We start from the raw sequence: 23,106 nt of genomic DNA on the forward strand, positions 1-23,106 counted from the left end.
GAAAACTACAGAACAAAAGAAACCAAAGAAGTATTTTGCAGTCATATAAGAGAACTATTTGGTAAGCTTTTTAAAATGATGTGTAGAGTAAGTGAAGTTCAACAATAAAACCAGTTATGAAATATTTTATTCTTACTGGTGAATAGTAGATAACGTAATTAATTCAAAACCAAGAGCTTTCAACCAGATTCCTAAAAATGTGCTGACCAGAAATCCAATTCAAATACTTAAGAGCCAGTATCCTGGTTTTATTTTTTAAATTGAGAATATTCAAGCTACTAGTCGTATCTAAAATGTATGGTTTCACTCGGAACTGTGCATTCAGCCCATAAAAGTACTGCCTCCTACACAAAAATGTATTCTTTTTTGGACTGATGGAATATATTTCCAGCCCTTTGGATTAAGAGACTGTTTACAGTTCAATAGTAGTGTTATACACTTCTCCCACGGCTTACAGGCTTTTGTGTTTTTCTTGGATTCACCAGTATCAGAAGTCAATAATGCTGAAAAAGACCTTGCTATGTTTTTTGGCTATAAGCCTGAGGCTGTATAGCTGTTTTACTGCTTTCAACTAGCTTTGATGTTTTCCTACTCAGAGCAATCCTTTTTTAGATTATTTCTATTTTACTGATCACAAATGGCACTTATTATTTTAGTGCCAGAAGGGAGAGTTCCAATGAGCACACCGAGCTGATTTTCAACATTTACCTGCTGCTGTCAGGCACTTTGTCAGAACATAGTCAAAATTGTTTATTTGAGCCTGAAACCCATAGAAAAGGGTTTCCAGCAAAAATGGCAGTAAGGGCATTGAGTTGGCAAGGACTCTTCCTGTCATTGTTCCTGTTCTCCATTACCCAACAAAGGCTTTCCTGGTTGCTAAGCCTACCTCTCCCGTATCCAGATGTCTAGTCATTTTGGTGCTAAGCTGTGGGCACAATTCTGGCTTAATGAGCTGTCTTGTGAATGTGTACAACCACTGTTGGGCAAAAGCAGAGATACACAGTACTGCACTTCAGGTATGAAAAATAACTACTGTTTTTGTGTGTGTTTTTTTTTTCTTACTTCAAGGCCTAGGAAGACTAAATTAGCATTTCTAACCTTTACAATAGTTTCATATAGTGCTGGATCTCAGCACTAACAGGAACTGTTTTATCTGCACTTATCAGTGTTTCAGCAGGATGAAACAGAATTGTTCACTAACCTGTAGTGCTCACCATGTACTTCCACTTCACCACGTATGTGTCTCCCTCATGGAACTGTCCTATGCTTTGTTTAGGCAGTCTACTATAATCAAACTCCAGGATGTGCCAGACATCCACAGACGCAGTGATAATTTCAAACTGCCTCCCATCTTCTCCTTCTACAAGTCCATAGCCCCGGCCAATATTCATTCCATCCAGAACTGTGCCTACAGCAGTTTGAGGCACAGGAACCATTAGCATGACATCATATGGTTTAGAATCAGATTTGGATTCTTCCTGCGAGAAAACACAGAACAGATTTCTTTGAGCATAGCCTTTCCCCCCTTCCCGTACTACACAGCTCCACTGAATATTTTGACTCCTGCATATTTCATTGCTTTCTATCTTGTCATCATCTGATGCCTTGTCAAAGCCACCTTGTCAGTCTTCACTGACTTGCTCAGCACTAATAAAAAACACTTCTGTGGCTTCACACTATAGCTGGTGATGTTCTGACCCTCAGGTCAGAGCCCGCAAGATAAAGAAAGTGCTCTGCATTCTTAAGAACAAGCTTCCCTGGCTTCCATCCCAGCTAGGCCATCTAGTTTGAAATACCTAGCATGCTTATTAAATGCACCTTCTGGTGAAGGGATTCACTAGAATTCTTCTCATTGAGTTTCTTCAGCTCTGTCCAATCAAGGAATTTTTCTTTGAACAGTATGGTCTCATTATGTTCTGTGAGCCTGCCAAACACAGCCCAATCTGGACGTCCTTGTCCCTTTCTGTACAAGGCAATATAAGAAAAAGAATCAAATTTAACACTGAAAGAAGGGAAAGAAACCAATGTTTCTGAAATAAGACTAAACTTGAATTTTGGTACCTGGGTATGAGGGGATTGCATTCTCCTGGGTCCAGAGGATTTATGTCACAATTTGAGTAGTCGAAGGTGCCATTCCACAAGTGTTTTGCCAGCTGGAATGCTACTTTTCTTTGTGCTAAAGTAACTTCCTTTCCATGCCAAACATACACTTCACTGCCAAAATCAAATACGAGCACCTGAATAACAAATAGAAAAAAACAAACCCAAAAAATCATTTCAGTAACACACCATCAAGTTAGGTAATGCCCTGATCCTCCAGTTTCCTGGTGCCACAAGCTGACAGTGTGTTTAACTCAAGCTCCTCCAAATATCAGAGTACCGACAGTGATACTAACAGCTACCATTATAATGAAAATAAGGCTATGGTATACACCGTGGCAGTTAGAAATTGAGAATGACTGGAACTAAGTATTGGGGATGCTACGAGGTATATCCTTAGGTGGTAGCTAAGTTGCTAGCAGACCAGAGAGCTATGGCTATGCAAGAACTGATTCTGTTCTATGACCAAATGCTATCTGACTACAGCAACTTTCCCTGAGGTTTACACCTATGCTTTTCCTCCAACAGGGGAATGCTGATACAGCGCGGGTAACTGGACCAGCCAATAGGCAGCAATGTCAGTACATTCAATAAAATGCTACTTGTTTTGTACTTCATGACTTCAGAGTGAGAAGAGCCACTGTTGCCTAAAAGATTAACATTTCCTAGAACAGTATTTCACTTTAAAGATATGATCAGATTTGTGAAGACTTGCAGCAAGCTGTAGACAACAGTATATTCAGAAGCTTTTCCCAAACACAGAGGAGCCCATTTTCAATGAACATCTCCATGAGCATTTGGAGTCATATCAGCTGTCTGTTCCTGCAATTACCACAGTAGCAGTAAGTGGCACAATACCTCTTTTGGTTGTAGCAGGGTACATTTTGGCATCTTTCCCCAGTAGTCATCTTCAGGAATGAGTTTATCTTCTACAAGACGGTAAATGCAATTAGTTTCTATTATGGCAGCTTCATACATTTCATCCTCTTCAGGTCTTCCAGCAGCTTAAGGAAAAGATTGTCCAATATAATTATTTTTTTTTTTTAGAGAAAACCAACTCAATTATTTTACTGTGATAAAACATGACATAATGTAAACATGAGAATGCTTACACTGGTAATTTGCTTGGCCACCAAGGAGTTTCCAGAAGTCTTTGGCTGCATGGGTATGGGTGTTTATTCCTTCTTCTATAGTCTGTATATAAGAAGCTCTACAGCCAAGTTCCCTCTTTGTCTGAATCAAAGTTGCAAGTTCTGAAGCCTAAAAGATTGACAGGTTTGCGTAAGTCTTAAGCACACTTGTGCATATGGCATTCAGAGAGAAGGCAAAAGCACCAAATAAGAGATACACCAAATAAACAGATACTAGAGAAAAAGTTACAGAAATACATTCATTTTTTCATTCGCCTTGAAACAAGGCGAATGATCTTAATCTTAACAAGAATAGGAATAAAAAGGACATCCTGCAATACAGACTATTTTTTGTTTGCGTGCAAATCCATTTCCTGAGGATATCCTCTTTTCTCTCACAGATTTGCAACTAACACATGTCTACGTCAGCTTTCATTCAGTGCACAGTGCTAACACATATTTGCAGGAAACTTGCATATCTACCCATTGCTCACTTTCAGCTCATACAACCTTACAAGACAAGTGGCACCAAGGCTCAGTTACGTCAAAGAGGTTTATGCTGTGACAGTTCTAAAAAAAAAAAAAAAAAAAAAAGGAACTAGTACTAACCTTTGCTTTTTCTATCACATTTGCAAACTCTCCTACCCATAAGAAACAGAGATGGGGAGTTAACAATAGGAAACAGTCTCCACTGTTCAGTGATGAGGCCCTTGGTTCAACTAATCTTGTTTGAACATGTCTTCTTCCTAAAGATAAACCAAAGCTAATTATATTCTCATGAATACCACCATCAAATGCCAAGATCTGATCATTTTGAATGAAAGAGAAACAATGCCCACACAGTTAGCAAAATACATGGAAAAAGTCTGTTAAATAAGAGTGAAAGAATATAATGGTGGAAGTAGGACTTACTTACAGGAAGCAAAATTTGTTGCCTCCTATCAACTAGTATTTCTATTATTTCCCATTCTTGCTTTAACAACTTCATGTCCTTCTGGAAAAAAATCAATTAACTAGATGGCAGAGAAACAGCCAAATTCTAAAATCACTTATATGCACTCAAGAAGGCAAGGCAAGTCTGTAGTCAGTAAAAAGTTTTATGAGTTTTTGCCCAAGTAGCTATTATTTTGAAGAATCAGATACATTACTATGATATGGAATCATAGAGTGGCCTGAGTTGTAAAGGACCACAATGCTCATCTAGTTTCAACCCCCTGCTATGTGCAAGGTCACAAGCCACCAGACCAGGCTGCCCAGAGCCACATCCAGCCTGGCCTTGAATGCCTCCAGGGATGGGGCATCCACAACCTCCTTGGGCAACCTGTTCCAGTGCGTCATCACTGTGTGTGTGAAAAACTTCCTCCTAATATCTAACCTAAATCTCCCTTGTCTCAGTTTAAAACCATTCCCCCTTTTCCTGTCACTATCAACCCTTGTAAACAGTAATTTCCCCTCCTGTTTATACGCTCCCTTCAAGTTTTGGAAGGCCACAATGACGTCTCGCTGGAGCCTTCTCTTCTCCAAGCTAAACAAGCCCAGTTCTCTCAACCTTTCCTCACAGGAGAGGTGCTTCAGCCCTCTGATCATCTTAGTGCCCCTCCTCAGGACACGTTCCAAAAGCTCCACGTCCTTCCTGTACTGGGGGCTCTGGATGCAGTACTGCAGATGGGGCCTCACAAGAGCTGAGTAGAGGGGGACAATCACCTCCCTCTCCCTGCTGGCCACCCCTTTTTTAATGCAGCCCAGAACACAGTTGGCCTTCTGGGCTGCAAGTGCACACTGCTGGCTCATGTCCAGCTTCTCATCCACCTGGACCCCCAGATCCTTCTCCATAGGGCTGCTCACAAGTAGTTCTTCCCCCAGTCTATATAAATACCTGGGACTGCCCCAGACGAAGGTCAAGACCCTGCACTTGGCCTTGTTGAACCTCATTAGGTTCACACAGGTCCACTTCACCAGCCTGTCCAGGTCCCTGTGGATGGCTTCCCTTCCTTCCAATGTATCAACTGCACTGCTCAGCTTGGTGCCATTTGCAAACTTGCTGAGGGTGCACTTGATGCCATCATCTATGCCACTGATTAAAATGCTGAAGAATACAGGTCCCAAGACTGATCCTTGGGGGCACCATTCATGACTGGCCTCCACCCAGACACAGAAGCATTGATCACAACCCTTTGGTTGCAAACAGCCAACCAGTTCTTAATCCATCAAACAGTCCCTCCTTCAGATCCATTCATCTCCAATTTAGAGAGAAAGATGTGGTGAGGGACCATGTCAAAGCCTTTACAGAAGTTCAGGTAGATGACATCCACCACCATTCTCCCATTCACCAATGCTATAACTCCATCATAGAAGGCCATCAGATTGGTCAGGCAAGATCTTCCCTTAGTGAAGCCATGCTGGCCATCTCGTATCACTGGATGTGCCTTAACATGGTAAACATGAGGATCTGCTCCATGATCTTCCCAGGCACAGAGGTGAGGCTCACCAGGCTGTAGTTCCCTGGGTCTTCCTTTCTCTCTTTCTAAAGAATGGGAGTAACACGATTTTTCAAATATGCTGGAGAGTGGCTCAGCAACCACATCAGCCACCTCTCTCAGAACCCCCGGATGCACTTCTGGCTCCATGGATTTATATACATTCAGTTTCATAAGGAGGTTCCACTGTTGGGATGGAGTCTGCTCCTCTGACCCACACCTACGGCTTCAGGGTCCTGGCAAACACGGGGAGTCTGATCACCAGTGAAGACTGAGGGAAAAGCACTTACTGAGCACTTCAGTTTTTTCCATGTCTGAGGAAGCCAGTTCTCCATCCTCATTTATCAGAGGGGGAACACTCTCCCTGGTCTGTCTCCTCCTTTTTACGTAGGACCCCTTTGTGTTACTTTTCACATCCCTTGCCAAGTTCAGCTCCATCCATACCTTGGCTTTCCTGATCTTATCTCTATACATGCAGACAACATCCCTATATTCCTTCCAGACTACAAAGCCTTGCTTCTACTCGTAGTACATTCCTCTGTTTTCCCCCAGTTTAAGCTGCAGGTCTTTGCTCAGCCATGCCAGTTGCCTGCCTGCTCTGCTCGACTTCTTCTGCATGTGGAGGAAGTGGAAGGAAGTGGAGCAAGAACATCAAGGCATTTCCAAGCTATGCTAAACGCTAAAAGAACTAGAAGACAGTTCAAAAATTTCCAAAGGAGAAGGCTACAATTCTTGAAACATTCTGTTTTCTCCTTAGAAAACACACATCAGTGATGAAAATGCAAACCTATTTGACAGGGTTTTCATTTGTTGCACAGTTCTCACTATTCTCAGCTTTTAGGCATAAATCTTGAGCTGTGCACCTCCTAGAAACTAAGCATCCAGCCATAACAGCAACTCCCACCTACTGCAATCAGCTTAATATATACAGACAATGAATGCAGTTCTAGCATACCTTTAATTTGCAGCAGCATTAACTTCTTGTATGGCACAGCACTGTTGTTAGAATTTTGCTCTGTTAGGTTAACACTCCGCAGACTAACGTTGCTGAAGTTCTCCTTGCTTGCCAAACCAGCAAGTGCTACTTCTGAGAAATTTGAGTTTGCAGACACTTGTATGTTAAAAAACAAACAAAACAAAACAAAGTTGGATAAAAAACACACGCAAATGAAGATAAATTATATTCAAATAACTTCAATTATTGCATTAAAAAAATGTTTCCTCAAATGTTTGCAATTTTCCCTTCCTCAACAGAACAGCAAAAGCAGGCTGAACTTAGATTAATTGCTACCCTAAAAGCTTTGTGGGTTTACTAGTACCTAAGTTTCTAGATATCATCACAGACTAACCAATTTGCATTGGAATTATAAACTTCAGTAGACACACCAGTGTTAGTAGTATCTGGTATGTTATGAAGTATTGTGTAGATCCTCAATGCCATAAGCATGATTAATTATGAAAGAGACCCAAGTAGTCAACGCTAATGAACTGAAATTCACTTCAGATTCATCTCAGCCGGTGTGATACAACAGCAATCTGCATTTCAAAGTCCTATTCATTTTTTATTGTTACAGTTCAAGCCTTAAATGCTTTGCTGCTTTTGCTTATTTCTCTACCAAAGGCAAAGCAATGTATGAATTTATAATTCATGGAAATGCTTCCCATCAAATGCAATAAAATATCAGACACACAATTAGTCTTTCATCAATACTTAAGAGATAACCTCCCTTTATTAAAACATAATAAAGAAAACTTATACCCCAAATGTTAGAAGTGGCTTGACTAATGTTTGAGCAAATTTTAGAGTGATTTGTGTTGCTGTCAAGTCTGGTTAGCAGGAGAAAGCATCGTCATAAGCAAAAAACAAAGCCCTGCTACAGAGTACAGATCCTTTATAGAAATTAACCTGGCTAGTTTCAGGTTGAGAAAAACCAAGGACCCAAAACTGAGGCTAGTACTCCTAAACATTTACCTATTCTTCCCAGCTCCCTCCAGCCCCTGTAGCATATTGCCAGATTTGCTTTGCTTAATCTCCTGTCCTTACCTGCAAGTACAACTGCTCTACCTCTGCACAAGGTGAGTGCTAACAATAAATAAATACACAGAGGAAGAGGCTGCAGGTAGCGTTCCCTGAGGAAGTCAAGTGAACTCTTTTTTCCAAGCCTCCTCGGCCAATCTATGTTCAGTCTTATACCTTAACCAATCTGTTGTCTTTTGGAGAATATATTCTATTCTTTCAGTTGTGGTTTTTGCTTTTTGTTTAGTTTTGGTTTTAACTAAATTAGCAAGACAGTGGCTTCCACAAACCACCTTAACTTACTTTTTTCTACTTTCATTCGCTTTGACTCCATGAAGGCAACATTCAGTCTTTGTTCAGTGTACTCATGAAGAATATCTTCTCTTGCTGCCAGCATTTTCAGGGGGTTTCTGGAGGACTGAACCCTGCGCATAGGCCTCACTGCACGTTTGTGCTCTGCTACAGAGGATATTAACCTGGAAAAAAAAAAGCAGCGTTTAAAATTATCAGTTGATAATTGATAAATTGTAAGAGTTTAATGACAAGAGACTTGCTTGATTTGGGGTATGACATTTGTGAGGAAACCAGAATTAGTTCACTGATCCAGGCAGAAGGCTGGATTTAGAAAAGTGTAGTAGAAACAGACATGCCCAGTATAACACTGTCTACAAGATAACTTAAAGCCGAACATTTCGACCACCATTCCTATTTCTGCATTCCAAGCAGTGAAAAGAGTAATTCTTACTTTGGTGCATAAGGATCAAAGATGGCATCAAAGTCCTCATCAAGGTCCAAAGGCACTGAGGAGGAAGGGAAATCCACATGGCGGTAAAATTTGGAAAATGTTTCATCATCATCCAACTTCATCACTTCTTTCACAGATTTTCCTGTAACTGTCAGCACTGTCTCTTGCATTCCAGCAACTGTAGGAAAAAAAAAACAAAAAAAAACCAGCCCATCCAATAAATAATCACGCTAGATTCTAACTCAATAAGAGGTAAGTATGACTTGCTGTGGTTTTAGTTTGGTTCTCATTGACTGAATGGAATTTGAAGGAAACACAATAGAAGTGTCTCTTGGAAAATAAATGACTAAAAAGGAGCATACCTGTTACTCATATACAATAATCCCTGTTAAAAAATGGTTGGGAAATATGGCCAAAACAAAATTAGGCACTATTAAAAATGAGTTATTTTGGTAGGAGGATACGTGCATTTTATGGTCTTGTATATTCTGTCTTGCCTCCAACCAAATAACTTCTTCCCTTCCAAAGATCTGCTGGAGCCGCAAGTATAAAATCACTTCTTGAGATTATTGAGTCAAAAGCAATCATTCCACTGTGCTACTGCTCTGCTGATGGAATGTGAATACATTTATTTTTGCTATTTGAAACTCTACCACTCACAAAAGAATTTTTGTCTTTACAACACTGAAGACTAATATATGAGATGGAAACAGTCAGAGAGCTGTACATAGCTTCCTGTATGGCCAACCTGTACAGAAAGCTTGTGTTCAAAAAGGTAGGACAGTGAATAACTGTGCTTGAGCACAGTTCAAATAAGATCAGTAAGTTCAACAACATTAAAGTTGTCTCATTGCATACCTTCAGTATGGTCCAGGATGAGCTGAGCACATGGATTTAAAGAATTTTGCTCACAAGAAGAATGTGTACATCATGTGTGGAGGAATAATATAGAGTGGTTTTTGCTTTGCTATTTTTTTTTTTTTTCAGTTGTGATTTATTTTGCTGTATATATGTAATGTAACACTGTAAGTACTAGAAGTCCTTTAAGTGATTTAGTGAAGTCAGAATGAACACATTGCCTTCTTTGGTAACTACTGACCTTTGTTATTCAGCCTTCCCAAGAACGACTCCAGCTTGTCAAGCTTCATATCTGATTCCAATTGCATATCAGGCCTAGCTTCAATTTCTAAGCAAAACAGAAAGCAGAAATTGTTTAGTGATAGGAAGTTTAAAAAAAAAGAAATCCTGGACTTGTTTCAGCCATGTCTATTCCTTACCTTCCAAAGGCTTTGTAACTGGAGTGGTAGACTTCTGCCTGTTACCATAAGGGGATGCTACTGGTGTTAGTGCACTTGGAGAAGCTAGACCTGCAGAAGAACAGAGAATATCAAAAACACCATCCCATGTTATTCCACATCTCCAACAGTGATGACAGGAGGTGAGCTGTTTAGGGAAAGCAGATGGGCCTTGCCATTTCCTATGGTCCCTCATCCTACTGCAGCCTCCACAACTGCTGTATCAGGGATGTCGGAGCGCGCTCTTTTGAAGCGTCACTTGGTTTACATTTTAGACTCAAGTTCTACTTCAGGCTATGTGTGAGAAATACAAAACTTGTTTTGCTCGAAAGATACAGAAATAGCAGTGAAACCTTCCAGACCTTGGTGTGGTGTCTCCTGTCCCCTTTTTAATCAAAACCCAGTCTTAACAGATCTAGCAGAATGCATCTGACTTGAAAAAAGTCTGTAGATCAAACAGTAATTTTTGGGCATGGTTGTTTTATGTGTATGATTGAGGGGCTTTTTTTGTGTTGCTGTTTTTAAGTGGAAATGGATGCCCTCACCATGTAAAGCAATGTACCCACTGAATTTGCACTGTCCTCCTTTCTTTTCAGAAATTATCATGAAACAAATTATTTCGGACTCAGAAGAAAAAAATGAATGCTTTGTTCTTTTGATATGAATCCACTGACACAGTAAAAGAAATGGCACACTATCAATTTAGTGTTTTTGATTAGGTGGAAAAGCATATTGTATCAAATAATTCTGTCTATTAACCATTGCTGCCTAGATTTTCAGTGATGGAGAGAAATGCTACTTCAAGCCTTCCTCTAATGCCTATTTTTCACCCAGCCATAGGTGAACACTCTGCACTATTTACAGAGCCACATAAATTTCAATCCTTAGTTGTTTTGATCAGATAAACCAGCACTGTACTGAGAGAATATACACTATGTTTTCACTGCCTTTAATTTAAATCCTAACAAGTCTTAACTGCTAAAACCAAGATAGATTTATTATATAACACAGTAGCTTTTCCACAAACACTGTTTTTCCCTTCTGCCTAAGAGATTCAATTTTTCAGCAAGTCAGTTTGTAATGCCTTCAGCAAGACATAGGACACAGTCCTTAAGCAGTTCTAACAAGACTTAATCCACAGGACTACAAGATCTACTTCATGTGTCAGTCAAGATTCCAAATTCCAATTAAAGAATTTAAAATTTCAAGCTGTAAGAATCAATTAAAATACAGCATCTGTGCACATGTATATAACAAGGATCTAATTTTGCAGTGCTTTCTCATCATCCCTTAAATTAAAAACTCATCATGATAATTTCTTCTTCTTGGCAACAAAAATAGCACACATCTGCATAAAATCTCATTTGGGCTACTTTTATTGATGTCACTGTCACAGGAATGCCTTTTTTCTCCACAAGACAGATCACAGCACCTAAAGAGATGCTTTCTGAGTATTTATCACTTCCCATTAAGGGTAAACGTTATCATCTTCTTTTCCTTTCCAAAGACCAATTTTTTAATTTTTTTTTTAAACTAAAATAAAATCTCAGCCAGCAGTCTGTGGGCAACTGACCACTTTTTCTCAGTGACCCGCCAAAAAATAGGTTAGTCTTGAAACAAACAGCAGTCAATTATCAAAGCAAAACAATGTAAGCAGCAGCTAAAATACTCTGCTAATAAATGAAATTCCTAATACAATCTGTTTGTTTGCCAACAAAATATGGTCTGGATTGCAAATGGAGTTGTTCCCTCTTGCAGTACTGCCTCCACCATGAATTTTGCCATCTTCTTGTCACAGATTTTAGTGTCCTCTGACTACAAGAGATCAGTTTAGGCACCTTCTTCCAAAACTATCACCTTCCCAGACCCAGTGCATGAACAGCTGCATTTCTACCATGGATAACCCTCACATATTTCTTTCCACTTCTGGAGAATTGATGCATCTGGAAAAAGAGTCTAGTTGAATTCAAGAGATCCCAAAAATGTCAGTATTGCTCCCATGTCATTTCTACTCCCAAATTCTATGCAAAAATATGTTCACTGATTTATTCAGTCAAGTTGTTGTCCAAAACAGCAATCATAAAAAATAACATGTGTTTCCTACATATTCCCAGTGACCCTCAGAGTGGGAAAAGAGCCAGCAACACCAAGATTTCACAACTTTTGCACAGAAATGGCACCTGGGTTTTTAAACAATAAATAAGAAAGGATAATCCAACCATGCCCTTTGGATTACATCAGACAGAAAAGATGAAGTACATAAATGTTGAAGTGATGGATGATCACCAGTCAGACAGATCCCCGTTATAACTGGATGGTAGTGCAACAGGGCAGAACAAAATGGATCAGTACTGAGAGCAACAAGCAGCTCAAGAGAATGACCTTACGACACCATATTCAGTTGAATATAAGCAGTCCTCCTCTTGCTAAACATGGATACTGTTTCTGCTTAACCTTAGCCTGACTTTATTTTGACTAGACAGATAAGTAGTGGCTAGTTTATATTGGGATCATTTCATCACTGACCTTTTTTTACCATTCGACCAGCTACAGTGAACTGCGTGGAGTCATTCGCTGCGCCTTTTCCCCTGGACTTCCAGGCTTCTTCTCGAGCTGTGATCAGGTGTTTTCTTTCTTCTATAGTCATTTGAGTCTCCTGATTATCTGCTATCCTCTGCTTTTTCGGGGGGCAGAGAGAAAAAGGATGTTTAAAAATAAGTGAACCGATCAGGATATAGCAAAAGACTGGGTCCCCTGACCTCTGTAGAGACAGGAGGACTAACAAGCTACTGAAGGGAAGTCACATACTCAGCTTCGTGACCCTGGCCCTGACAAGCCTCACTGTTTCCCTGCTTCGTTACACTGAGAAGATAAAGTTTCAATCTATACATTCTGACTTTTTATTGAAACTACCAGCCAAGGCAAAGGCATCCTCATAAGCAAAACAAACCACTTACTGTGGATATTCTTCCAGATCTTTTTCTCTTCAAATGTTACTTGCTACACTACTGAGATCATGAATTGAACTTTCAACAGACGTTTTCAAGTGTAAATTTGCAGGGGGCGCTGGGAATAACAATTAAGAAAATGTAACCTCAGTAGTTCATCACGTCTGAAGAAGTAACTCAATTTTCCAGGCAGGATTAGCAGTCTTATCGCTCCAGAGGCTGCTCATTGTAGGCTCTGTCTGCTTGCCCCTTTCAGTATTCTTCCAATGACTGGATCGTTCTATCTCCTGCCATCCCCCAACTTATTTTGTGGAGGTCACCTTTAGCTTTCCTTGCCTTCTTTAGAGAGTAGCTCCCAACAGCTTGAGTAACTGAAAGTAGCCAAGAGCACTAAGCATCTTAGTGGCTTCCTAATACAAAGGACAGATGAAGGCACATTGAATTGGAAGGAATTTACATAATCAGCTATAGCCAGGTTTAGCTAAAGAAATATTGCTTCAATGCACTAAGCTTAAAAATATAGCAACATTTCAGGATTATTCTGCATGGAAATCAAGTATGAAAGTTTTTTTTAGTGCATGGGGCTGTCAGTACTGGAATTACTTCCAAGTTGTGTGCTCTTTGACATTTTTCTTCACAAGTTAACTTAAGAACTGAAAACCATATGAAAATTAAAAGCCAGTGCTTTAGCACAGCACACACTTCTAACTACAAAGAATTTTAAATTAATAGTAATCCAAAAGCTTGTGAATATGAGGTGAACTCTCTTCATGGGGTCAAGATGCAAGGAAGGGATATAAACCTAGTTGATCTTATTTATTTTCTTTAAATCAACAGCACTGAAGAAATCAATCCAGGGTTACTACTCTGTATAGAACTATGTAAGAACTATTCTGACTACAGGAGATGCAGTGAAATAAGATTTCAGCATGTACTATTAATAACATGTATCAGTCAGAAGAATAAAGACAAGTGCAATGGTTGTACAAGGACTAGCACGGGCAAACTCTCCAGTCCTTCCTTTTAGATCCATGCAACTCCGCAGCCTTCTGCAGTAATGTTTGCTCCCAGTTTATCAAGGGAACACAATCACACTACAACTGCAGAGTCACGATAACCAGAGTAAAACACCTCCAAATTGTTCCACAGTAATAACAAAACGGAAGTCTACTCAAGTATTTCGTCCTCTTCCATAAAAGCCTCTAAATACTTTCAACAGAAACAGTGAAAGCAATGTCTACTTGCTTTCCTGAATCTTTTCCCATTCCAATGCTGGAAGCACAGCCACCTATGGGATGAGCAGCTAGTAAAAGAAAATGACAGTAACACACTACCAAAGATCTGAGCAGGAAATTAATATATCCCTAATGAAACTACAAGTGAAATTTCATACACAAAACAAGTACTTTTCACTTAGCAAATATGCATAAGTTTTTTATTACAGCATGTGGGGAAGCAAGGAAGATAAGAAGATGTAATCACATGGATTCTTTTACATGTTGGGTTTTTCCCCAACCTCTAACAATAGGAGGCTTAATTTTAATTTCATCTCCAGAGAATACATTAAGTTTCAAAGTGTGCAGAGCCACTGGACATTCTGAAGGCACAAACCCAGAATGCATTTGCATTGATCACTGCACACACAAACTGTAAGAAAGATCATGACCAACTCTAGAGCAGTGTCAAAGAACAAAAGACCACGTAGCTCCAACAGCATAAACAAACTTTCTTTCAATATAAGATTTCACATTATTCCTTCGGGCAAAACATCCCTGGATTTCCTATAAGTCAGACTGGTTGTGTACTACACAGGCTTCAGAGTAATTTCGTGTCAGGACTCTCCCTAATGCAAAAAGACTCCCATCTTCCTTGATTAATGAACCGAAAAGCAATGCTATGCTGAATAGACAGTAAGCCATACCTAGGCCATGTACCTTCTCATAATGGTGCTGATGAAAATCAAAAGCATATGCGGTGCCTAAAAGGACAAACAATTTTCTCCAGCTGGAAAACTAGTATAAGCCAACAGAATTGTCCATAGAAATTTCATAACATGCACACATGGTAATTAGTAGCAGCTTAAAAAGCTTTCACAATAGCCAAAGGGCAGCATTCCCAAAGAAGTGAGTTGGCTAAACCACATTCTGCCTGGGGGGAAAATATTGTGAGAAATACAAAACTTGCAAGTTTTAGTTCCAAGTGGGGAAATAAATAACTACATGAGGATATAAAATAAAGATCTCAAATGCATAAATGTGACCTTTTGGTAAAATAAAGAGCCCGTTCTAATTTGTACTGAAAGATACATCTCTGTTTTCATTGATGTCTCTTCTTTCAGACAAATGACAGAACCCTAAAATCAAGTGAAAATACAAAAAAGGTCAGAACTGGCATCTAACAAGAAATAAGTGGGACAGAAGATGCTCCAAGCATAAGTCCCCATTTTTTCTAATTTAAAGAATAAAATTCAAACAAACAACCAAATTAAATAAAATTTAAACAATAAAATTGTCCAACCAAAATGGACAATAGATAGCATTGATAAAACCTTACATGGAGACAACATTTAGAAGAAAGTAGAACTGAAGCACATAAGCACAGGCCACATAAGCTATGTTTTGTTCCAGACAATCATGGCAAGATTGCTGTAAGACAATCAATAAAGAATCAAAACACAGTTGCATAATTAATGCCATTCCACATGGCATTATGGAAAACAGGCTTAATCAAAATGGTAAGTTTGATGAGATCAAGTATGATTAAATATGTTAACAGTTACTTCTGATTTCTTTAATATATTTGACTTCATCACAGATGACATTCTGAGCTTTTTTTGGGGTGCTATAAAAATGCAGCTCACTCGTTAACTGACAGAAAAAAATATTCTGAACAGAAAACAGCCATGCAGCAATCTGTATCACCCCAACCTGTCTGAGATTATTTCATGCAGGTGGAAAAAAAACCCGCAGTTCTGCCGAAAACCAGCTCAGGAAAACACCAACACACAGAGAGAAGAGAGGGGTGGGTAATCATGAAAAAGAAGTAATCACATACATTTTTAAACAGGCTATAAGAAAAAAAAAACTGGAAAATCAGGCTTCTGACATACCTGTTGAAAAGAGAATCAATTAAAAAAAAAAGGGGGGGGGAAAAAAACAGGGCAATTAGATATACAGAAAAAGAGAAGAAAAAATTCCCATGGAACACTAGTTCTGAACAGATAACTAACTGAAAAAGGGATGACATACACAGGTAGCTAAGAGCTGGTATAATCTGCTATTACTTGTATAAACAAGAAGCTGAGGAGAGGAGGAAGATGGTGATATTGGAATCGTTATTGAAATAGCTCATCCATTTCTAGCATCTACATGTCTATCCGGGACATTGACAGCTTTGGAAGCTTTTCTTGCCCACTGCTTGTGAAGCTAGCTGATGATACTACATGCTAGTCTCTTCTAGAAGGCAACACGTTTCTTGAGAGCATGCACTGGCACTCCACTGCACTTGTAACACCAATTTGGGCTAAGGAAGGGATCTAGGCAATGTTCTGTTTGTATCCCATGATTTTGTAGTCTAAGTAGCACCACCCTAGGTCACAGTGTCACAGTTCAAAGTGGTCTGAAGTGGCCTGTGAGCCTGCTTTTTTTCCTTTATTTTAAAAAGCCTTTTTTTTTTTTTTTTTTTTTTTTTTGTAATATGCAACAAATACATGAATTTACAGTTTTCTATGTTGAGGACCATGATGGCCCCTAGCTGTAGGAGTCTAAAAGTCTAAAACCAAGAACGGATGCTAAAAATGAATTTTTCGAAGTGAGGGTCCACTTAAAACCAGTGTCATGAACTATTTAAAGAGGTATTCCAAAAAGTATCTGCTTTACAAGACAGATAATTTCTCCCGGTTTAGGGGCAACTGTTCCTCTTTTAGGGTAGCTGAGATGAGCAGCTACCCTCCTCTCTCCCCTGGATGAGAGGACCTCCTCTCTCCCCTGATGACTGCAGGGATATCAGGGTTATTAAATTAGGAGATAAATTTATGTACTCAATATATAGAGTGAGTGAACTCTCACAACAGAATGAATAGGTTGTCTCAAGTCAAACAGTAATAGAATTGTAGTGAGTCTAGAACTTAAAGAGAGGAGACAAACCCAGTGATTTTCAGTTGATAGCACCAAACCTACTTTTTAATTTAAAAGTTCAGAGTAGAAGATAATCCTCAGAAACTGGCCTGAAAGTGAACTTGGGAATGGTACATGTCAGTAGCAAAATATTTGAACATAGTTACAGTAATCTCTACCATAATCATAATCCTCTGCTGTAGCAGTGAACCACCATCCTATGCATTCATTCCATTACTCATGCAAGCCAGAATGCTCCTGACACATCCTATGTGCTGTGTTCAGAGGGGAATGGAGAACACAGTGCACGGCTTGTAGAACTACAGCCACACATCTGGGAGGTAAGGCAATAAAGCAGAAGTAGGCTTGCAAATCTATCATGACCTATCTTGATAGACCTATCAAGACTTTCCACTCAGTTCTCCTTGTTTTCTTGTGTTCAGCTTGTTTCTTTGCCCACTCCTGCCTTTATTGTTTTCACCTCTAAATGCACGACACAAGTGCTGTTTGCTCAAATAGAGATCTGGTATTCTACTTCGGCTCAAAGACAACTTCATAAGGTAGTTCTAACTGAATAAAGCAGGTTGTTTCACATTTCTTGTTATCTATTAATTCTAAGTAAAGTAAATTCTTCCCATCATTTCTGTTGAGCTTGCAAAGATGTATGCATGATTTTGCCTTAAACTTCACATGAAGTTTTACTGTTTACTGTTGCAGCAGCAGATGTCTATTCCCAAGCAAAAGCAGTTAACTCTGTTACCACAAGTTGCTTTGGGAACATGCATCTTAGATCTGAATGTAATTTTCTGTCTTACTTCTCACTTTGTTAATTTATTAGGAAGTTTGTACAGCATTTCACCTTCAATCTCCAAGGATGCCGTTCAGCAGAGAGCTTGATTCTTTCAAGCTAGTACTACAGACCTTAAGAAAGAGAGAAAAGCAAGGAGATGGGACAGTCAGAGAATAGAGGCAGTATGTGCCAAGGCAAAAATCCTTCAGACATGGAATAGGAAAAGAAAAGCATTAGAAGTCACCTCTAAACAGAAGCAGCTTGCTCTGCACAGTTAATGAATTAGACTATTCAGACTTTCACAGTTGTATATGTACATTTCTCACAGAGAAGACAGGGCACATGGCATTTTATTCTGAAATAAATGTTGTATAGTTGCATGCTGTTCATTTTCTATGTTTGTGTGGTTTTTTTATAAACAAGTGACAAGTTTTCTGTATTGTAATTAATGCAATAGCACCTCCTTCATTTCATTTCTTATTCATATAGTCTAACTAAGTCTAGCTAATGAACTTTTAGAAAACTAGTCACAAGGGAAACAATAGCAGAATGTGTCAGTAGCAGACATACTGAGGAAGGTTACACACTGCAGTGGTACAATGCTATGTTTCTTTAAAGCAGCCTTTGTTAAGTTGGTTAATCAACTAAGAGGACTGTTAAATCCCTATATTAAAAAAAAAAAAAGTCAGAATGAGTCTAGTGGACATTGTTGAGCATTTGAACTGTGCAGACTTTTGCTCACCTGATTAATAGGTAGAAAAGGATGAAATTTATGGACAGCAGGTATAACAGGAGAGTAAGTAGAAGCATATACAGGTTCCTATGACAAGGACAGAAGCAAAGTGAAGGAATTAGAGAAGAACTGAACTGCCAGAGATGGGGATGGGGGAAAAGCACTCCTCTTCCCCCAAGTTCTTGAAGTAAATTAAATCTCAATCTTTAATCTTCTAGAAGCTTCTTCCCTACCGGAAAGCTAGAGATCAAAAGATGCTTTCATGATACAACAGCATGTTTACCAAAGCCAATCCATGCAAGAATTAAACAAGTTAGTAACAACATCACTACAACTCAACACAGAACTGAACAGCACAGCCAGGAGATAAAAATGACCTATGTATGAAAAGTGTATGTCTCTGTTTCATGCACCAATTAAATGATAAACCAAGTCAACCATGATGGAAATCATTCTGCTGCAAGTTTAATCATACCCTATTAAATAACAAGCCACTTACTTTGAGGATAGAGGAAGGAATACTTAGTGAAACTAAGATACTCAAAAACCATCTGGAGGGAACTGCTAAGCCCATGGCACCTAGCGAAGGTGCGTTCACTATTCCAAGCAAAGCCTACAAATAAGCCTTGCCTGAGAGCTGGTCTTACTCAAAGCTGATTAGGCACAGCTTTACCATCAATAACTATTCTTCCTTTCAGTAGGCTAAAGCAAATACAGAACAGTGCACAGAACGCAGGCAATCGTAGCTCATTAGAGTGGCCTGAAATGAAGCCTAACCACAAGAGCCTCAGCTTTGATTAGCACTGTATGCAAGTACTTGGAAGCCACATCTGAAATAGACAAAACTATTACCACAGTAGGAGACCAATGGTTTGTCTAAAGGTTGATTTTTAGCAGCCCACCCCTGTAAGATTTTTATACCCCTTATCTGTTCAGTCCCAGCCTTTAGCACCAGTACCAAGTTGCAATATGAGCTTGCCATAAGAATTAAGTTCATTGAAATATCATTCACTGCTTTAACGTTACTGCAATGCAGCTGGTAATCACATTAATCAGGGTCTCCAATAAAGCCAGCCGACAACAGAACAGGAATTTTCATTCCAGTAAACCTCACTGTTTTGGTACTAAGGAGAGATTTCAAAGTTTGTTAATTTTTCTATACAGAGAAAAAAAAAAGAAGTCTTCCACCAACTTAAGAAGAGGAATACAAACATAAAATCCAAAAATTTTTTTTCCAAATAAAATGCATTCCTTTCCTCACACTATGACACTCCATTGCCTACAGTTGTTCTTCTGATGTTAGAGTTATTCTTTAAATTCTGCAAGGATGTTTTATTGTACATTTAAGTCATTTATGAAGTCTCACAGCTTCCAAGAAGCTTTCCTCAAATATGCAGCAATCATCAAAACAAGATGCTAGATCTCCGTGTAAATCTCAACTGTTTTTTCTTAAATCTGTCTGAATTAAAAACTTATTCTTTTATTTCCTACATTATATTGCTGTCAGCTTTTCCATTAATTTCATGGCTTTTCTAAGTTTAGTCTTCATAGAAATGACTGTAACACCTTTAGAGAAGTATCTCAACATGTAGACTACTGTGCAGAAGCATTTTGACTAACACTTCTTAGTGCAACTATTTTATTGAAATGAATCTTCCAACTTTTATTGATTAGAAGTAATCTAAAAGTACTCTAACACTTCTATTTTAAATAGCTATGCTTCAGTAATCAAACCCGTAAAACAAGTTGAATCACTTTTCTAAGGACAAAAAAAAAAATCTAAAAAGGTGCACTTTGCTATGTTAACAAGAGTTACTTAACACAATTAGAAAAACTTCAGGCATTATTGTGAACCAGCAAGCTGTGACAGAAGCATACACACCCCTGTGACAAATGCATGGCTGTGATTTGTGGAAGGTGCACTTCAACTAACTCAAAACACAGTAGTCAATTCAATATCTGCATTTTTATCATAAATTCAGCAACAGAAAGCAGTAAGTACATTGTAGTCTCAAAGCTCTTCTACAAATGGAGACTTCAGTGGCATGTTGCCTCGTGGTCCTCACAGAGCAACTGCACCACACTGAAGAATTATAGATAATATTTCCAGATTTGAGCTCATCTGACAGCAATGTGTCATAACCACTGTGGTCAGCTTGGACAACGCTCTACATTATTTGTCATGTATATAATAAATCAGCATCACAAATATAAATATTGCTGTGTGTCTGATCAGACCTTTATTCTTACACAGTCAAGATTTCACTGATATTTTGGCAGAACTGCAAATGCTTGGCTTTAGTCTCCATATAGCTGAGAGCTAACATGAACCCAACAAACACAGTGGGTGACCTTATGTCACAGAAGCTTCCACTGCTAGCACTACCACATCAAAGCTCACACCCTTCAAGCACTTCATGCTCTTTTATTTGCTTCAAAAGCCTAACTTGTGCTATGCTGAATGAAGCTGCTAACACAGCAGGGAGGATATGGGTGCTGGAGAGCAAGAAAAAAGAAAGAACAAAGGTTTTGTCTCAGCCTAAATCTTGGCAGCTGTTTAAAGCTTTTTCTCTGCCCCATTGTCTTTAGACTGAGTACATCTGTAATCTGATCTCAACAGTTGTCATTTTGGCTGTTAAAAATGTGACCACAGTTTTGCTTTCCTCAGTCAAACTGTTCGTGCTTTAGGACATCTTCAAACTAGCAACCTATTTTTTTCAGCAAGCCCAATCTGCAAAGATCAGTTTTCTTGCCTTTCTGTACAGTTAACTAACACACGACCACCAAAGAGCTCAGGTGCAGAGTAGTCCTTAATAATGACAGACTGTAACAACTCCTTACTGGTCACATACTGATGAAATAATGAGACATTCTGTTATTGTATGCTTACTTCTAATCTTAATAGATAATCTTAATAGATATCTTAATAGATATGGTATTTCACAACTAAATAATTAGATCCAAGGAGGGCTGTTCCCTGTGGTAAAATTGGTATTACAAATCTTATCTGTAGAAATATTCCTTCAAAAATCAGAGGCTTTTGGAAACAGCTATTTTATCTTAACGACAGTGTCATGTTCTAAAATATTATTAGTTTGAATTGGGATTCCATTCTTGAAGTAAATCTCTCATTAATCGTCTTTCTTTCTTTCTTTTCTTTTCTTTTCTTTTTTCCTGTGCTTTGGATCATGTTGCAGAATGAACAGATGTTTGGATGAAACTAAGCCCTGAAGCATACTCCTGGGCTCCCATTTAACACCACAGCTGCTAACAGGCAGTCATGCCACAGGAACAGACTAAATCTAAAACCCATCAAGTAAGTATGGCATATATATCTGGTCCTCATCAGTAATTTTTATGCTTTACAGATCCACTCCTTATGGCCAACACAACCAAAAAGACGTTGCTACAGTGTGCTAATGTTGTGAACTTACCTTTCCTCCACATCCTTCTACCATCTCCTACTCTATTCACTGACAAGACAAAGTCCTTGTCCAAGAGGTTCTGGCTATCTACAAACAAAAAGATCACCAAAGGCAACCAAAGGCTGAATGAACGATGCAGGAATGCTTGGTGTCAGCACTTCCTTAGTGTTTCTATGATTGAACATTATTGCTCAATTAAAAAGGAAAAAAAAGTATATGGATAGAGACAACACAGCTTTAGCAATGTGAAATTCTTCCAAGCTCATCCACAAAGAAAACACTTGACCTTAAAGTCTTAAGTCATTTTCACATAGTTTGGTGCATGTGGCGGAAAACTTGCAAATATTCCTGAAGCCTTTGAAGCCCACTTACTTATTGCTTTCATGAAGACAGACATGAAGACATACTTGTTGAAAAAGCTCTCACACTGGGAGAATTGCTTTTTAAACAAGCCTGACAATGAGAGGAATAGCAGAAGCTAGTATCTACTATTAGGCATGCCTGTCTCATGGGATGCATTTTCAAAGCTGAAGCATTTCAAGCAAGATGTTTTTTCCAAACAAGGTTTTCCAAACAGGGATAGAGTTACCTTCTTCAACAGCTGTTCAACTTCTTGCATCTGTGCACTACGATCAGTGGCAGACACTTTTGCATACTCCTGCTTTTTACTGAGCCTGCTCTTCCAATCTTCTTCACCACTCTTCTTCAGCAATGCCAACCTAGAAGAAAAACCATGTAAAAAGATTAGCTTTAAATACTATACCTCCCATTATCCTTACAAGCTACCTCTATTGCCTCAGTAATGACACATTCAAGAAAATTCGAAATTAAGTTTTCTAATTGACTGCAGTTATTTACATTTCATACACATGTACAAAGCTCACAAATGAACAACAAGCCTTTACTGAACAGGTCAAACAAAAAATATCTGACAAAACACAGACATCTAGATCTGAAAAAGGCACTCCAGTTAATTTGTACAGTCAGTGGAAACTGCCAATACAATCAAGAGAGGCCAGGGTACAATGCAGACTGTCCTGAAGGAAAAATATACGCAGGTCAGATGAATCACTGCTGTTTTTCCTCTTCTTGTCGATAATATACAGAGATTGACTAACTCAGCTATGGATGCTTATGCTGTAGATGACCAAAGTTAATGAGATGAACCCTATCACTGATATTTATTGTACTCATTAAAAAAAGATTTAAAAATTTATTTTCTTTAAAACCCAAGAAGGAAGAAGTGTATTCAGCAGGCAGCTATCAATAAAGTCTCATCAGGCATATCAAGTGATAACTTTGCAATCAGTGGTTGGACTAGAGTTCCGATG

At 38.8% G+C, this 23,106-nt stretch overlaps 1 protein-coding gene across 22 annotated transcripts in view; it reads right to left on the minus strand.

The window, feature by feature from the left end:
- Nucleotides 1-23,106, minus strand: part of SVIL (supervillin) — a 133,001-nt gene that overhangs the window by 11,874 nt on the left and 98,021 nt on the right. For 14 of the 22 annotated variants that reach the window (XR_008209128.1, XM_052693781.1, XM_052693783.1 and 11 more), the window contains 14 exons: nt 22,365-22,494; nt 18,360-18,437; nt 12,291-12,441; nt 9,747-9,836; nt 9,569-9,655; nt 8,470-8,647; nt 8,028-8,200; nt 6,663-6,818; nt 3,840-3,976; nt 3,213-3,360; nt 2,959-3,104; nt 2,062-2,237; nt 1,819-1,963; nt 1,202-1,478 (listed from right to left, as the gene is read on the minus strand). Coding sequence is in view for 21 of the 22 variants with exons in the window: in XM_052693781.1 (XP_052549741.1) it covers nt 1,202-1,478; nt 1,819-1,963; nt 2,062-2,237; nt 2,959-3,104; nt 3,213-3,360; nt 3,840-3,976; nt 6,663-6,818; nt 8,028-8,200; nt 8,470-8,647; nt 9,569-9,655; nt 9,747-9,836; nt 12,291-12,441; nt 18,360-18,437; nt 22,365-22,494 (2,072 nt within the window). In the remaining variant the exon portion in view is untranslated. The remainder of the gene's footprint in view (nt 1-1,201; nt 1,479-1,818; nt 1,964-2,061; nt 2,238-2,958; nt 3,105-3,212; nt 3,361-3,839; nt 3,977-6,662; nt 6,819-8,027; nt 8,201-8,469; nt 8,648-9,568; nt 9,656-9,746; nt 9,837-12,290; nt 12,442-18,359; nt 18,438-22,364; nt 22,495-23,106) is intronic. The other 8 variants (XM_052693779.1, XM_052693787.1, XM_052693774.1 and 5 more) reach the window with 3 other exon arrangements.

Source organism: Tympanuchus pallidicinctus, unplaced genomic scaffold (assembly GCF_026119805.1).
Source record: "Tympanuchus pallidicinctus isolate F22 unplaced genomic scaffold, pur_lepc_1.0 scaffold3, whole genome shotgun sequence".
In the NCBI taxonomy this organism is placed as follows: Eukaryota; Metazoa; Chordata; class Aves; order Galliformes; family Phasianidae; genus Tympanuchus; species Tympanuchus pallidicinctus.